General features: G+C 39.0%; 4 protein-coding genes across 8 annotated transcripts; 1 reads left to right on the forward strand and 3 right to left on the reverse strand.

Moving 5' to 3' along the window:
• Positions 1 to 299: 299 nt before the first annotated feature.
• Positions 300 to 8,926, reverse strand: LOC6648793 (anoctamin-1). 4 transcript variants are annotated; one of them, XM_002070865.4, is made up of 9 exons: positions 8,689 to 8,926; positions 5,611 to 6,182; positions 3,499 to 4,071; positions 3,381 to 3,436; positions 2,746 to 3,313; positions 2,046 to 2,673; positions 1,778 to 1,983; positions 1,426 to 1,707; positions 300 to 1,353 (listed from the first exon to the last, which is right to left on the reverse strand). In XM_002070865.4, exons 2-9 carry the CDS (start codon positions 6,148 to 6,150, stop codon positions 1,108 to 1,110), a joined length of 3,099 nt encoding a protein of 1,032 aa, XP_002070901.2. In that variant the 5' UTR covers positions 6,151 to 6,182; positions 8,689 to 8,926; the 3' UTR covers positions 300 to 1,107. The 4 variants fall into 4 exon arrangements, with proteins under 4 accessions (XP_002070901.2, XP_023034751.1, XP_023034750.1 ...); XM_023178983.2 differs by lacking the exon at positions 8,689 to 8,926 and adding an exon at positions 6,877 to 7,087 and having other exon boundaries at positions 5,698 to 6,182; XM_023178982.2 differs by lacking the exon at positions 8,689 to 8,926 and adding an exon at positions 6,877 to 7,087.
• Positions 8,927 to 9,231: 305 nt separating this feature from the next.
• LOC6648794 (glycine-rich selenoprotein) lies at positions 9,232 to 10,006 on the reverse strand. The gene is made up of 3 exons (XM_002070866.4): positions 9,898 to 10,006; positions 9,759 to 9,843; positions 9,232 to 9,697 (listed from the first exon to the last, which is right to left on the reverse strand). Exons 1-3 carry the CDS (start codon positions 9,914 to 9,916, stop codon positions 9,475 to 9,477), a joined length of 327 nt encoding a protein of 108 aa, XP_002070902.1. The 5' UTR covers positions 9,917 to 10,006; the 3' UTR covers positions 9,232 to 9,474.
• Positions 10,007 to 10,029: 23 nt separating this feature from the next.
• LOC6648795 (NADH dehydrogenase (ubiquinone) complex I, assembly factor 6 homolog) lies at positions 10,030 to 11,540 on the forward strand. Its single transcript, XM_002070867.4, has 4 exons — positions 10,030 to 10,300; positions 10,376 to 10,496; positions 10,553 to 11,184; positions 11,245 to 11,540. Exons 1-4 carry the CDS (start codon positions 10,149 to 10,151, stop codon positions 11,324 to 11,326), a joined length of 987 nt encoding a protein of 328 aa, XP_002070903.3. The 5' UTR covers positions 10,030 to 10,148; the 3' UTR covers positions 11,327 to 11,540.
• A 126-nt stretch (positions 11,541 to 11,666) lies between these two features.
• On the reverse strand, positions 11,667 to 16,791 carry LOC6648796 (SH3 domain-binding protein 5). Of its 2 annotated transcripts, XM_002070868.4 has the most exons (6): positions 16,407 to 16,791; positions 16,267 to 16,329; positions 15,704 to 16,122; positions 15,282 to 15,356; positions 14,049 to 15,173; positions 11,667 to 12,485 (listed from the first exon to the last, which is right to left on the reverse strand). In XM_002070868.4, exons 1-6 carry the CDS (start codon positions 16,446 to 16,448, stop codon positions 12,299 to 12,301), a joined length of 1,911 nt encoding a protein of 636 aa, XP_002070904.1. In that variant the 5' UTR covers positions 16,449 to 16,791; the 3' UTR covers positions 11,667 to 12,298. The 2 variants fall into 2 exon arrangements, with proteins under 2 accessions (XP_002070904.1, XP_015032675.1); XM_015177189.3 differs by lacking the exon at positions 15,282 to 15,356 and having other exon boundaries at positions 16,407 to 16,790.
• Positions 16,792 to 16,849: the final 58 nt, after the last annotated feature.

The raw sequence follows: 16,849 nt of genomic DNA on the forward strand, positions 1-16,849 counted from the left end.
TCATATACATAAATGCAACTTGATATTTAAGTCAGAATATATCAATTTGAAAATTCAAAACTTCAGTTTATAGGATCTGACTGAAGAGAACTCGTGTCGAGGCAGCGTAACAGGTTTCTTTCTTTGATTTTGATCGAATCCAATTCTGTTCCAATTCCGGAAACTTTTACCTAGATGTTTCTAAGGTATTTAGTTTATCAAATATTTTGACTAGTTTTGCATTGGGTATATAAACTTCATTTGAATTCTGGTATTTTTTTTTTTTGTTTTTCTTGGTTTTTGTATCAAATTTGGCATACTTAGTCACTTAATTCTGGTTTATTTTAAAATAAATAATTTGTAGTGTATTAGCAAACGGAATCTAAACTTAACATCTCATCACACAATTATACAAAAATATACTGTAAGATCGACTATAACATTTTTTATCGCTTTTATCGTCGTGGTTTTCTTTTGTATGTTGTAACTTTTCCTTGAGCAATCACTTTTAAAGACGAAAAACAAAAAGAACACAACAAAGCATTTACAATATCTCATCTTAAGTACGATGGAGCGCAACAACATTAACAATTACTATCTGTTATATAAATATCTATGTATATGTACCAAATCAGCTAAAGCAAAACAGATACATACTGCCTTTACACATACATATAAACCAAATCGGGTAAGACAACATAAAATACAAAGTCAAATTGCGTTTCCAAAGTATTTAACATTGATTTTGGTATGAATTATGGTTCTCATATTCTATATATGTATATAGAGAGTTACTATTAGAGATCGCATTGTCTGGACCTCGACTCATTCTAATCGTAAATACATCTAAAAATATGAACAAGTGTTGTAGATTTCATTTGGTTGTTTTTTTTTCGAGTTGTTGTTGTTGTCCACCCTTAATCGAAAGCCCCCCTTCGCCCAGATTGTGTTCAATCGATAACTCGCCGTTGTTGGACTTAAACTAAAATGCACTTGATCTTATAAATCTAGCTATTGCTGGCCAAGCAATTGAGGCGAATGAAGCAGGAAGATTGAATGCGAGTTTGATTCGGTTGGGTTCTTTTTAGATGTGGGTGGGTTTCCTTTCTTCTTGTTTGTTAGTTTGTTTCACACATATGAGGTGGCATCGTCTCCCGCACCATCGTTACGTCTTTGTGGGCGTTGATGTAGCGCGGTCTCTGACTCCTTAGTGGTCGGTATCTGGACCTGAAGCTGGGCCTGAGCCTGATGTTTCTCATATTCAATAATGTGCTCGCGTAGCAAGAAATTCTCACGTTGAATACGTTTAAGCAGGCGGCCAGAGACATCTGGTACGGCCCAGCGTAGAATGCCCTGCAACATGCTGATGATGTTCTGCAATAGAAAGTGGGAAATTTTGATATTAATTTCGATCGGTTAAATGAAATTCAAAAAGCAACATTTCACCTGATAGACAACAATGAAGGTCAAGCGAATTGTGAGTATTTTCCAGTAGATCATGGGACGCTTATAGGGATGCTCATCCCAATGAGGATTACGGAATTCAGTGTAACGACATTCAGTGATATTCGCGTATTGACTGCTCGTCGAAATCGGCGGACTTTGGAAATTCTGGGTATTAAAGTAGGCCAAAGTGAAGTTTAGATAATTATTCAGCTCATGATCTCCCGTTGAGTGTTTATAGACAAGTTTCGGTATCAAATTCGTACTAAATGCTATAATCATGGCCTACAATAAGAAATGAAAACAAGTAGATTAAACAACAGGGTGATAACTCGAATGGAGTTTTACTACTCACACTGGAGGCCACGGCGATGCGAGTGACCACAGTCATAATATTGTGCCACACGCCAATATCACGGGCGCGCATTCCCACTGGTCGACGGAAGAAACGAAGCATCTTAATGGCATCCAGACGCACTTCTATCGCATTGTTTATCAAGGCCAGCAACGGAGCCAGTGGAAAAGCCAAACTGAACAGTATAATAAAACCATATTGGACCACTAAAAGGGGGAGAAAATTTAGCCATTGCCAATACAATCTAACTCACAGTAAGGTAACTCACCCATTTCCAAATATTCTGCATAGAGGGAGTCATTCTCCATAGGCAGGAGATTGTAATCCTCTGTGAATTGATTACAGGGCACCAATCTTGGCTCATCTTCATGCTGACGTCTATACCAGTTGTAATGTTGAATATATCTCTTGATCGTACGCATTAGATATGGTACAAGCATCTCAATAACGGCATTAACAATCTGTTTGCCAACCATTATGATTACCAATTGCATGCACAGTTCCATGAGGCAGCCACCGGGATTGCATTCTTCCTGACGGAATCCAAGCACCGTATTATATTTGGCTGGGTAGCCAACAAATTTACCCTTAAGAAATGCTATATAGAATAGGGACGAATAGTAGTTGACAAACTGGAACACATAGTACTTAATTGTGAGACTCTCATCGTATTCGGTTTGGGTGCGACAGTACTCATAATTGGTCAGCTTTACGGCCAATTTCGAGTAGACCAAATCAAGTATAGAGATCACAACCAAATCTATAATGCCAGCTGTCATGGGTAGGACCATAACTTTGTAGGTCATTGAATTTTCACTACCCAGAATACTACTTGATGCACGTTGTGCCATGCGATAGATAATGATGGCTGCTATTGCAATGATTGAAATGGATATCTATAAACAAATAAATGAGAAGTTACATTAATCAATTGATCTATTGGTCGTCTTCTTAATCTTTCTACTTACAAACAAAACCATAATGCTGTAGCTAGTAAAATTTGGCAAAAATTTAATACTCCAAAACGGCACATCGGGATCAAGAGCATTAGGAAGGCCGCCTTGAGCTGATGCCTTTTGAGCGATTTTCTTTGAACGTGATATTTTGGCCAAGTATTGTGGACGCGGATGCTCAACATTGTGATTGAAACCGGTGAGACCCCAACGATGCACCAGGCCGGCTGAATAGCGTTTCCAGAACTCCAAATAAACCACCGCCCAAATGGCCATAACGAAGGCAAAGACCACAGTCATACTATTGTCAATTAGGTAATTAAATTTCGATGATGTGCATGTCTCGCTTAGCTTCCAGTAGTCACAGCTTCGATCGCATTGCGGACACATGATTGTGGTGCCATTGTCGTTGCATATATCGCGACTTATCGGATCACTGTTCCACGTTATGAACCCATAGATAAAGCAAATAATACCAATAATGCTAACTGGTATTAGCATCTGTGTGTAAAAGCCAAGCCATGCAAAATATAGAGCCACCTTGGCTCCAAAATAGTCCTTAACATGGTCTAATGGCTGCAGACTGCAATATAAAGATAATCAAAGTGAGATTCGTGTTTAAGATCTCTTAATTACTGCCAATTACTCACTTCTTCCATTTGCCAATGTTGGCCCACTCTTTAAGTAGCCGGTCACGTTCTTCTTTCTGAAAGGGATTAGATCAAAATTAAGCAAAATTGCATAATTCTCAAAACATTCTTTGCTCACATCGTGCAGTGTATAGGCACAGGTGTAGATGCCATCCTGTATTAGCTTCTCAACGCCCAAATTGTCAGCCGTTTCTTCGCCCTCAACGAAATGTTGCCGCTGGAGTATAAAATTGATAATCGAATATCTAGTGCTGGCATCGAAGAAATTTGGATGTTCCGTATCGTAGAGTTCCAAATATTTCTGTGAGAATTCCAAGTGGATGCGTGCTTCGCGCTCCGGAAATAGAGCCGTATTCAATTGCACCGAACTGAACAGGCTGCGACACATGCGAGTCAGACAAGATTTGAATTCATGCTCAGACTCTTCGACAATTTGCTCCTGGCCCGGTATGGGGCGCAATGGCAATTTGATTTTCAAAATTTCCGCATAACGATATAGAACTTGAAGTGGGGCATGCAGCTTTATGAAGTGTACACGTTGTCCCACATAGTGCTCCAATTCCAGACCTTCGCGTTGAAGATTTGCCTCGAAAATCTCACGTTTTCGTCGATGTTCCTCAATCAGATCTTCTCCATTGTAGGCGAGCACAAAGTCCACGCTGCGTTTGCCATCATTGAAACGCCGATATGTCTATATACACACAGAGAGGAAGAATGAAATTGAAATTAGATTTACACATGCCGACATAGTCTATAGAAGAAGAACCAAAAAAAAAAAAGAAGAAAAACCGAGAGCGTGAAAGAGAGCAATACAGAGATTCTGAATGAGTTAGAGATATTTTAAGATGAATCATCAATATACAAGATTGTGGAAAATAAAAGTATTCACATGTTGATATGTATGAATGAATGAACAACGTATATATATATATAAATAAATAAATATGTATAAATGTTTTTGCAACTAAAAAAATTTTTGATAGAAAAGCGACGTGTGGGTGCACACTTTCTTTAATCTTATTCTTCTTCACCTTATCTGACTTATCTTGGCTTTCAGCCTCTCCCAGTGAACGGGCAACATTTAGAATGAATCTCCTAAACATGGAACACTCTCAGAGGAAAAAAACCAAACCCCGTTGTTCTTAGAGATACGTTCAGCAACTGACTGATTGTTGCGTACTACTGCTTCGGATAGCCGGAATAAAATGAAATGTGTATGATTTCCAATAAAACCTGATATCAACAAAAATGTTTGGAGTATAGCGAAAAAACAAAAACATTTGAAATGGAGCACAAACAAATGGATGCTTCTAAGAATTTACACTTGATATGGGTCTGATGCCCCAGAAAATGGATTACAAGTAAGTCGGACCTACGGTGATGGTATTTACAATACGTATTTTTCCTTTTTATATACAATTGTGCCCATAAAGCTTCTAGTTCAATAAGCCAACTAACCAAATGAAATCGATCTACTATAGACTTTAGACCAAGAGTTTAGCTCTCATTTGTATATGATTTACAACTAATATTGATGTATTTATGTATAATAGGTATATAGGGGCGCAGAAAAAAAATTGAATGAATAATTGTTTAGATAGAGTTTTTACTTATAAAATGTAATGCTAAAAAATTGCCATTACCCATTCCCGCAAGCAAACTATAGTCAAAGAAATAAGGGAAGAGAAAGAAAGAAAGAAAGAACAGAACAGAAAAATTAGAGTGTGTAAAGTAAGACAGAGAGAGAGAGAGAGAGAGAGATAGAGAGAGTATGGAGAACGAATTTGAGATTTGACAGAGAAAGAGAGAGAGAAAAGTAAGAAGAAGATATATATATGCGTGCATGGGGGGTGCTGCGATGCAAAGCCAGCCGAAGGCCAAGCCAACTTTATTATTTATTTATTTTGTTTTTTTTTTGTTTTTAGCGATCTTGTAGAACGCTGGCGTAGTGCGATCAACAAAAGAGAAGCGCGTGCATGAGAAAGAGAGAGAGAGCACAGATGTAGACAGAAAAATAGCAGTAGAAAGGTACAGAGATAGAGAGAGAGAGAGAGGAGAGAAAGTTATTGTTGCTTAGTGGTGCTTGATTTGGATCTGATCTATGTAGTCTGATCCGATCTGATCAGTTTTGATCCTTTTTAATATTTGTTTTTTTGTTTTTGTGGAGGGATCAATCTCTCATATCACTTTTGATTTATGTTGACTGTAGAGTTGTTGGTGGTTTGTTTACCCTCAATTTCCACTGGGAGTATGTAATTGGCAATTTCTTATCTTTATGCGAAACTGTGCTACTTTGTCTTAAGAGACATCTAGAGACCTCATCGTCGCCAGGTCCTCCTAGGCCAGGTCGTCCGCCGCCTGCACCGCCAACTGCTGCTCCTCCTGCACCCCCTCCAGCAATACCCAGACCCAGTCCAGTGGGTAAATGTGTGCGTCCATTTTGTATACCAAGCATTTGCATTTGGGCCGCTATCGCAGCATCTGCCTGATCCATAACTCCTCCCGCTCCATTGCCATTGCCATGCCCATTGCCATTTAAATGCTCCAGTGCTGTTGATTGCCTATAACCAGGTTGCTGATATTGCCAACCCATGCTATTGCCCAAACGCATGCTATTCCTCGTTTCACCATCGCCGGCCAAATCGACAGCCGAATGATAGATAGTGTTCCTTGATTGTGAGAGCGATTTACGATGCGCTGCCGCCACCGCAGCTGCCTCCGAATCGGCCAGCGATATAGTATCAAAATATAGGCTCTCCCGCTCGTCCATCTCCGATTCTGGATAATCGTCGTGTGTGCGGACTGCAAAGGGGGGGATAGATAAGTTTCATTAGTCCAGAAACCAAAACAGAGGATAAACAATTTACAGGTGCTTGATACCAAAAGCGAATGATGGAAATAATGTGCAACGTAACCCAAAAGAAAGGATGAATGAATTTTCAGGATTCTGGCTGAAATTATGAGTTTCCATGTGAGATGTTAATGAAACTATATTGCCAACTGTCTATTCATATTAATTTGCTGATAAATTTAATTGATACGTTCTGCCGCTACCAATCCTAGATTATGATGATTAGGGAATTTCGTTTACGGGTAAACTTATCATCAGAACACACATACATACATACACTCACTCTGGGTGAGTGCAGGGAAGGGAATAAAAAGTGGCTAATACTGATATCAAAGTCGAACATAAATACGTACAATGGCACATTTTTTGTGAGGTCATTTAAATGCGGTCAATTATATAATTGAGAGGGAAGGGGTCTTGAATGTGGGTGGGGGGTGAACTGTGTTATGAGTGACTAAGTGAGTTTAGGGTGTTTGATGATCAGTTTCCGCCACAACATCATCATGACGATGTTGATAATGATGATGATGATGATACAGATAATGATGACTTCATGCAACAAACTAAAAACAAAAAGCAAAAGGTAAATTGAGTGGTCACAACGATACATTAATCGACAAATTGTTATTTGTTAGTTTGATTTACCCGCCGAATACATGACTAAATTGCGGAATATTGTCAATCCTTTGGGCGTCACTTGTATTTTTTTCTATGGAAACTCGAGCGATCGTTCGCCTCGCTCTCAGTTAGACGATGCTTTCTTCTCCTCCCTTTTATAATGTCGGCACGCATGCGTCTTTTGGGGCCACCAAGACATAGTGTTTGAAACCGACGGAAAGTAAAAAGAACCCGGTAGCTGAATACGGAGAACGGAGAACACGAACACGAGCAACGTTATTGGGTCAATAATACTGTCTTTATGGCGGTTAGCAGCTGCTGGTTAAAAATTTAATTTCAATATGAATTGATAAACGTATCGGTCACCATTTACACAACCACACACACACACACACACAGTCGCACACCCCATCGACACACCATTCAGAATGATGTCAGATGTATAGTCGGACGACGGTAAAAGCCGCGTTCTAGAGTGAGAAATGCGTACGCTCTCAATGTTTGCCGCTTACTAAAAGCAAAATAATACTACAATAATATAAACTGAATTGGAACACACATATGTATGTATATAGAATCCACTCGCGCACACTCCTCACAGAGCGCCGTCGCAGTGACTCTAGTTTCGACTAACCGACAACACAAACAAAAATGTAGACCAAACACAACCGGGCAGCGAACTGTGACGCTTTTTAATCTAGGGACTGACTGCAGGGTCACAGTGTTTAGCCAGAAGAAAAAGAGGCCAGCTTAGAGTACAGACAAGTGTTCAAAAGGGTTGAACCCACTTTGGGTGAACAGGACAGGGTGGAAGTGATTAGTCTGGGTCACTGTCATTGTTGGCAAGGAGATCTAGATCCTTGGTTAATCATAATTTTTCCAACATTTAGTGATCGTGATGCAAATTATTTTAAATGAACGGATTTAAGTCATTATTAGTTTTTCTTAAGACATATGTATTTATATTTCTTCCCTCATTAAATGGCTTAGATTAAAATTTTAATTTCACTTGGGCTATAAACAAAGGTAGATCAAATGGCTCTTTAAACAAAATTCATCAATTCTATACATCATGCTGATTAAGAATATATGCATATATAGTGTCTTAAATATGTGTTGGAGCAGATGGCTTCACTTGACTGTTGCTAACCAAGCAGCGAGACGGGGTTGACTCTAAGTTGTAGCGTATGGAATGACTGGAAGAGTGAAAAACTGTTGGGGGAGAACTGGCAAAGGTCAAGTTGAAGCGTACGTTGTTGACAAAAGCAAAGGTGCAAAAATATTTTATTTATTTTTTCCTTATACAACACAACGAAACCTGTTTGTCGTACAAACACACACACACACACACACAACAACACACACAAACGCCAACATACACACCTACATATATACAGGTGAGAGAAGCGCGAGTCACCAAAATAGTCCAAGGCACGCAAATTATATGGAAATGGAGGCAGTTTGGCCTAAATAAATAGGCGGAAGTTTTCTTTTTATATTCTTTATAATAAGAGGCTATTTCCCGAATAGCTAGCGTGCCCCCTTCATCACCCTTAACCAAAATGCCAGATGCATCCAGTATACATATGAAGAAATTAAATATCTATATATAGCCCGGTGACAGCAGTTGTTGTCCCAAATATGATCTTGATCTTGAAAGAGAAAAGCGAAAGAAAGACGAAGAAGGAGAAGCTTTTGTGCATTTAGTAAGATGGGTGGGATACGAGGGATAACTGTGAAACTTGTTAGTTAGAAGAGTTTAAACACCGGTTAGTAGAAACGGACGAGAAGACCCACACATGGATGCAGTTGACCTCGCTCTCATCCTCCTCGCCTCACCTTGGTAAAGTTGACATCAAACGTTTTCGTTGTTGATGTTGTCGTTGTAGGCCATGTTTAGTCTCCTTTTTGTCTTTCACTATTCACTATATGTACAATCTCCAATGAGTTTCCGTTCGTCCTAGTAGCACTAAGCAGTGACAGATCTCGCACTTGCACCTCTTTTTTTAATTATAATATTTGGATATCTTCGGATTCTGAAGATTATTTATTATTGTTATTGACTCATTGCGAGTCTGTTAGCGCATATCGAGTCTGTATTATCAATTTCGTGTTGGTTATCGGTGCAAACTGGCGATAAGTAATCGATATATTTTGTGCACTGTCGATTTCTTCATAATAAAATTTAAACTAGATTAATTACAATTCGAATTTATTTTAACCAATTATAAGGTAAATTCATCATTTAATTATAGTATTTATATACATTTTGCAATTGAAAAAATTAGTGGCCGATCCTTGCTCTATTTTAGAAATTCAACATACAATAAGTCGTCAATACATTTGAATTCATCTGAGATTTCATTCTTAATTGTCAATAAATCTTGTTATAATAGTTTTATTGCCCCAAAAAATCATAAAGTTAATAATAAAGGTAATTAAAGTTACCACTTTACAATGAATTTTGTATAAAACTTATATCTACAATTAATTATCTAATTTACTATTAGATTTGCATGGAGATGAATGACAATTTTAGAGTTTTTTTAGGGGAAAATGTCGGCAACACTAGTTTGTGAACACCTGACATCCGCGGAGAGATTAACTTAACTGTATTTAGTTCTTCTACCCACATCCTCCATTTGGGCAAGTACTGCAACTCATTTGCTGCGGTATGCGTCCAATTCGACGATTGGGTCTCAGACCACCACCACCTCCACTACCGCCTCCGCCTCCTCCACCACCACCACCGCCTCCACCGCCCCAACCTCCGCCCCAGTTACTACGTCGCTGATTGTCATTATTGCCGTTGCCATTGCCATTGAAGGGGGCTACTAAAGTTTGAAAGCTGCAAGGAGTTATAGGTGAACTTCTGGTTTCATATTAAAAGTAAACAGTTTCCGACTTACAATTGCACTATCATGTACCAGAGTCCAAAAAATATCTCCACAATACGCTGCCAGTCCCAAGGACGCTTTTCCCAGACTCGACCATCTACAATTGATATGGTTAGTATGGATACTAACTGTTTTACGAATATTTACTCACTGCGGTCGATGTAAACCATGATGCTGACACTACATAAACTCAACGTTTCCCTTTTTTTTTAATTACAATTTTTAGTGAAATAAAACAACAACTATGACGTGGAGAAGTGAATTCGCCTACTTATTGTGAATTCGCTTAGCTGTCGAGTATCGAATTTATCGAATCGATATTTTCGTCGCAGCTGACCGAACAGCTGTTTAGTAGGTGGCGGCAAAAAAAAAAACCGACAATCAGAAATAAAAACAAATAAAATGCGGCGCCTATTACAACATAGACAATTGTCTATTGGAGGAGTCTTGAATATAACCAGGAGTCTGAGTGGAGCTACGGTCACAGAATCAAAATCGAATCAATTTAAAAAAAGTGACCGATTCGGCGCCAACTATTGCATGGGCCTTGTGCAGTAAGTTCATGTCGCCGTCGTCCAGGATTTGCCGGATATGCATCATCAATGATATATGTATGTTCCCACCCCTAGGAAATATGACTATGAAAACTATCTGAGTACATTGCTGCTGCCGCAGGAGCTACGCCGCACAGCATTTGCTTTGCGTGCCTTTAATGTGGAAGTGTCTCGAGCTGTAGGAGGACATGGACAAGTGAGTGGAATGATGACCAATTTATGTACTGGTTGATAATTGAGTGTTTGCCCTAGCTCTCGGAGCCCCAATTAGCCAAGATGCGTTTGAAATTCTGGTACGATTCGATTGACAAATGCTTCGAGTCGGCTTCCCCCTCCAGTGGCTCATACGTCAAGGATCAGCCTGTGTTGCGCGAATTGCAGCATACACTTGGCATGCGTAAACTGAACAAAATCTACTTACGTCGCTTGGTAACTGCCCGCGAGCGTCCACCAAGCCAAGCGTTTGAATCCTTGAAAGAATTGGAGGAATACGCTGATCAAACCTTCTCGGCCCTACTTCATCTCATTGTCGAAGCTAGTGGCGTGCGCGACATGCAAGTAGATCATGCTGCCTCGCATTTGGGCAAGGCTCAGGGTATTGCTACCTTATTGCGAGCCATTCCATTGGCTGGACGCCAGCAGCAGATATGTGTGCCCCTCGAAGTATTGGTGCGTCACGGTGTTAGCCAGGAGCGTATCCTGAGAAGTGCCAGCGACGACAAAGGCGTGGAGGAGTGCATATTTGAGGTGGCCAGTGCTGCAAATACACATTTAAAGCTGGCCAGACAACTGCAGCCGCAGGTGCCACGCGTTGCACGTAAAATTTTCCTAACCGCTGTGGCTACCGATGGTTATTTGGAGCGCCTTCGACAAGCTAACTTTCTGTAAGTGCTAGATATAAACCCTGATTCGATTAGCTCATTGAATTTCAACACTTTTTCCAGTCTGACGCATCCTAAATGCCTGAAACGAGACTCCATGTTGCCAGCACGTCTCTTTTGGAAATCCTTGTTCCATAAGTACTGAACCTGATAAGGATGCTTTAAAGATTAGCTTTAGCCAAATTCGTTAAATTAAATTGAAACTTATAAAAAGTTATTTCCAGATTCTTATGATTTATTAGACATCTTCCAATTGGATGTCCAGTGAGAAATTGAAAATGTTTTTAAGCATCTAAATCAGCAATATCCATAAATATGGATCTACATACATACAAATATATATATATATGTATATTGTAGGATCAAAATGTGTTCCTTTAATGTTCCAGAGATAAGACCATTACCATTCCCAATTTCATTAATTTCAGCGCTCCATTTTCAGTTTCCAATCAGGCCCCAAATAAAACTTCATTTAAGATAATCAATACTTTTTGTCAAATAATCTTTTATAGATCTATGTATGTATGTATATGCTATATACTCGTAACATTTGTATAATTAGAATTATTTTGTATTTTTTCGTTTCCGTTTGCCTTTTACTCAATTTAAATTGCATTAGATTCATTTTGCACACACATTCAATAACTGCTACTACAACGGATTTATTTCTATTTTTTTGTTTTTTTGTTTGTTTTGTGTTTTTTTTTTCTGACTAGGTTTTTATCATCTTTGGGGTTTAAGGTTTAATTGCTTTTTGTGAACAGCATAAAATGTAACTAACTCTCATTTCAACATTATTATTATTATTATTGCACATGATTTTGTAGGATTTGATTAGAATAAATATTTAAAATAGTTAGCACAACATAGTACAATACCGGGCGGGTACTGGTCTGGTACTGCTTCATCGACATCATCATCATCTTTGCCTCCATTACCTGCTTCTGGTCCTAGATACATCTTTTATATCGTCTTCTTCTCTCCCATTGATATGGTCTTTTCTTTGTCATTCGGTCGTCAATTACATCATTCCGCATTTGAATGAGTGTTTTCTTCTTCTTGTGTTTTGTGCACAGTCCTCGGCCAAGAAACAAAACATTCAACATGATAAAGCCTTTTAAAAGAGCAAAGCAGCACGTGCAGCTCCTGCCACACTCAGCGGATGTTGTGGCTTCTGCTGTTGCATTGTTGTTGTTGGCGATTTAAGCTCCTCCACTATAATGGCTCCATGCTCGTCCACCGTGTGATTTAAAAGTAAATTCTCAACCTGCTCATCGGATAGTAATTCTTTGGGTTCTGAGGATCTGGAATGTTTAGGTAGTAGGTATTGGTTTGGTTGTTTGTAATAGGTTTTTAGTTTTAGTATTTTGTTTCTGACATTCGGATTTGACAGATATATACATAGATAGACAGTTAGAAAATAATTTAAAAGCAATGAAATGTGAAAGTGCATCATGTGAGAGGATATTAACAAAGAGTCGATATATGTATATATATATAACACACATACAACACACAACAAAACTGGGCGTAGACAGAAGTCACTCTATATAAAATTAGATGTCGCCGATTTTGTATATTAATGAAATATTTTTAATTTTTTTTTTTTTGTTTTATATTATCAAAATCGGTGGACTATATTCTCTTATAGCACCTAAAGGAACAAGTGGTCCTAAAATCAGTCTTTGTCTTAAAAAACTTGACGAATTTCTATAAAATAAAGTTACTACACATAGGTGGAGTGTATATATGTAGATATCGGTACAGTCTTTAGTTCACAGACAGATTTGATAGGAGTATTACCAGGATTAGAATAGATTTTACAATCGGAGTGAGCTCTTTGTTGGTTAAACGTGGAGAGGACTCGGTCTACGCTCAGGATGATCAAAAGAACATGAGATTCTTAATTTAAAAGGTAGTACATACAGGAAGTTATCTTGTGATTTGATTGGATTGTAATAATGTTTGTTGAATTGGAAGCGTGCGGTCGTGCAAAGCAATTTGTTGTTCTTGTTCTTGTTCTGGTGGATGGTGGGAGGTTAAAGTTTGAAAATTTGTGTAATTTAATTTGGAGTTTTGGTTTGTTTTGGTTTCGGGTTATTTTTTTTTTTTTTTGTTTTTTGTTTGGAGGGATAAATGAGCGGAGCCAATTTGTTAACATTTTTTAATAATTAGTTTTCTGTTGTTGTTCTTGGATTGGAAGAGATGTTGTAGTTGTCTCTAGCTATTGTTGTTGTTGTTCTTGTTGTTGATGTTATTGTTGTTTTTGTTATTTGGTGGTTAAATGGGTGCAAATATAGATTATATATAAATTTGATTTTTGTTGTTGGAATTTTAATCGATGGAAAAACGGTTCGATCGATCGATTTGTTGCATGAACAATCATTTCAAATAATTGATCGATAAGTGCAATTCTTTTTTTTTTTTTTGGTTTCGTATTATGCTAAATGAATCTATCGATGGGATCGATTTATTACTGCATTTGTTTCAATAATTTCAATCAAATTTTGAAATGATTCAATTGCAGACTATTTTGTTCGATTTAGCTTCTTGTATCGATCGATTTGTTTGTCTGGATTTATCAAATTATGTGTCGATTTATCGTTTACCGATTAATTGCTGGTTGAATTATCGATCGATTGTTTGTCAATTTTATGTTTTAGTTTTATCAAATTCGTTTTCAATTGTATTCAAATTGATTGCTTCTTTGGCTGATTGACCGATCGATATCAACGTATTGATAAATCGTTGCTAAAATTCATGTTCAAATAAGCTTCGTCAGGCGATCCTGGAGCGTATTCAAAAGGCTTCCGCCACGGCCACGACTGCCGCTGGCACCACCAGCCCCGTTGCCTCCGTCTACTGACCTGCTGAATAGAAAGAAGTCACTGGTATTGCCACCAGACGCATTGCCTGAGGCCAAAGATGTGGATGTTGTCACCGATGACGGAGTTGTCGTCGTCGAACCAGCCAGCAAAGCCTCCGATTCAGCACCGGCGCCGCCAGTTTCCGTTTGAGCCATCTCCGATTCGCTATTGCGGCGCTCCAATGTTCTGCCCACCTTCTGAAAGCCATAGTTAAAGACATCCTTCACCTTGTCGCCGGCATCGATAAGCAAATCGAAACTCTGTCGTCGACCGCTGCTCTTAAAGCTATTCGAGCGGGACAACCATTGACTGAGACTTTGCTTGCGGCTCATCTGCTGCTGACCAGATCCCATTCCTCCATTTCCGCCATCCTGATCCTGATCCTGATGAAATATGGTTGTGCAGGTCACTTTCCGTTTGGGCTCATCCGATGACGAAGTGGAATGTTGCGACTGGGCATCGATGTCCGGTTCTAGTGAGCCCAATCCACCCAATCCTCCTCGAGATTGATTAGAGTAGCTGGAACTAGTGCTATCGGAATGCGAGAGACGAATTTCTGTCCATTGCTCAATGTCCTGATCCTGAGCCTGATTTGGAGCCGGCGTTGTCGACTCGTACGGTCCGTGCAAGCCCTGCGACTGAGCAAACAGTGAGTCTCCGTCTGTGGCACTGGCACTAGCCGATTTGGGCAAACGTTTTGACGGAAACGTCAATACAGCCTCGAAATCTTGCAGCAAGTGTGGACAATCGTGCGGATCACTCAATGTCGACCGATGCGGTGAACTCGCCTCACTAATACTCAGACGCTCCGGCATGCTTAAATACTCCTCATCCTCTTCCTCATTCGCATTGGCTGTCACATTGCTTAGTACTTGCTCCGACTCTACTTGCGGCTCCGGTTTGATTGCCCCCGTAGTATCCACCTGCCTTAGCATAGCCTCATAGTTAAGCAAATTGTTGCGCTGCTGTCGCTGCCTATGTATATCCTCGGAGATTTGCTCCAGATTCTTTAAAGCCTCGTTATATGTCATTTTCGCCGAACTCACTTTCGCTTCCAGTTCGTTAACGCGCAGCTTTTGGGCCTTCAGTAGACCATTATAATTGGCACGCGTCTCGTAATAGGGCCTACAAAATGTAGTATCAGTTAGTAATTAACTCAGATATACTTAAATAACTATGTATATGGGAAAGTGGATAACGTGCCAAAACAAAACAATCAAAGGAAATACTCACGAACAGAGTGGACAATATAAAGCGTGCATTGAGTTTAGGAATCTCAACAAAAGGTAATTGCGTTTGATCTGCAATCTAAAGGTATAAATATCAAGTTAAGAAAGAAAAACCAAAGAAATGAAATAGTGACAGTAAAATAAATAAATGAAACAATACCAAAAGTAAAGATAGTAAATATATAGATAAAAAAAATAAAAACAAATTTAAAGACAGCAGATTCTAAATAAAGTCATACAGATCAAGATTTTGTTTATCTATTATAATCGTAGTAGAAACAAGGTATATATATATATAGGTATATCCTTGCTTAAATATGATAAATTATATCATTTTCTGAATACAAAATAAGTTTTAAAGCTACAAATTCAAGTTTTACCATATCCCAGTATCTAAAATGAATGTAGTCGATTTTATTAAGGTACCTGGATGCCCTCAAGGCCTGCTTAAGTTGTCCTTGCAGTTTGCCCACTCGATTGTTGGCCACCTCCAATTTTAGTTGGCACATTTTGAGAGCATTCCGTGTATCGGTCACCTCCAATTGGGATTGATTCACTTTACTGGCCGCATGGCTGAGCATTTCCTGGCAGGCCGTATCCAGGGTTGATTTCTCGCCCAAACCCTGTTCGGCCAGGTAGACCATTTCTTTGGCGGCCGCATGTATGGATTTGGCCTTCTCATGATTGGCTGCCGCCTGTTGGGTCTCCTTGGCCAATTGGGCAGCGTAAATGCGTGATTCGTAATACGGTTTGGCGGCATCAATTGAGTTGCCTAGTTTATGGGCTGCCGCCTTGATTCGCACCACACTCTCGGCCAATAACCGTTTGAACTCGCATTTGGCCTCCTTTGTTATTGTTATTGTTGTTGTTTTTGATGTTGTTGTTATGTAAAGTGGACCAAATAGAAAAATCAATAAAAGTCTAATAATAATCAATGGTCACAAAACAAAACTCTGGAACAAAAAACAAATGAATAAATAAGAACTCACATCAAGCTCCACTTCATAACGGTTTATATTATCCGTAGCTGTGTTTAGCTTTTCCAGCTCAATCTAACGGACAGGAGAGACAAATAAATTGGTAGAGATTCGCTCTTTGATTGGCTACCATTTTTTAATCCTTTGCTTACCTGAACCCGTGGATCCACTGGTGTATTGCTTTCCGTTGACATTTTTTTCAGTTTGTTGAAAAAACTATATTCTATATCCTTATTTGTGCTGCCATAGGAACGATTGGAAACGGGCGTAAACAAGTTCAAATTGGAAAAACAGTTTTTGACTCTTTAATTATTTCCATTAAGTTTTCAATTTTTCGAATTTTTACTGCCGTCTGCCGATGATACTCCTAAATATCGCTCAGATTGATCAACCATATAATTTATATAGTGTCCATAAGAACGATAGATCGTTATATATCCTATTGGAACATTTTTTCCGTTTTTTTATTTTTCGTTTATTGCTGACAGTTTTCCGTTTACATGGGGTTGAATGTGGTCAGCAGAAAAATACCAAAAAAGTGGATTTGACATTTTTTCGTGTCTGATGTGACACTGCAAACTAAGAAATCCCTTAC

Source organism: Drosophila willistoni, unplaced genomic scaffold (genome assembly GCF_018902025.1).
Source record: "Drosophila willistoni isolate 14030-0811.24 unplaced genomic scaffold, UCI_dwil_1.1 Seg143.1, whole genome shotgun sequence".
Classification (NCBI taxonomy): domain Eukaryota; kingdom Metazoa; phylum Arthropoda; class Insecta; order Diptera; family Drosophilidae; genus Drosophila; species Drosophila willistoni.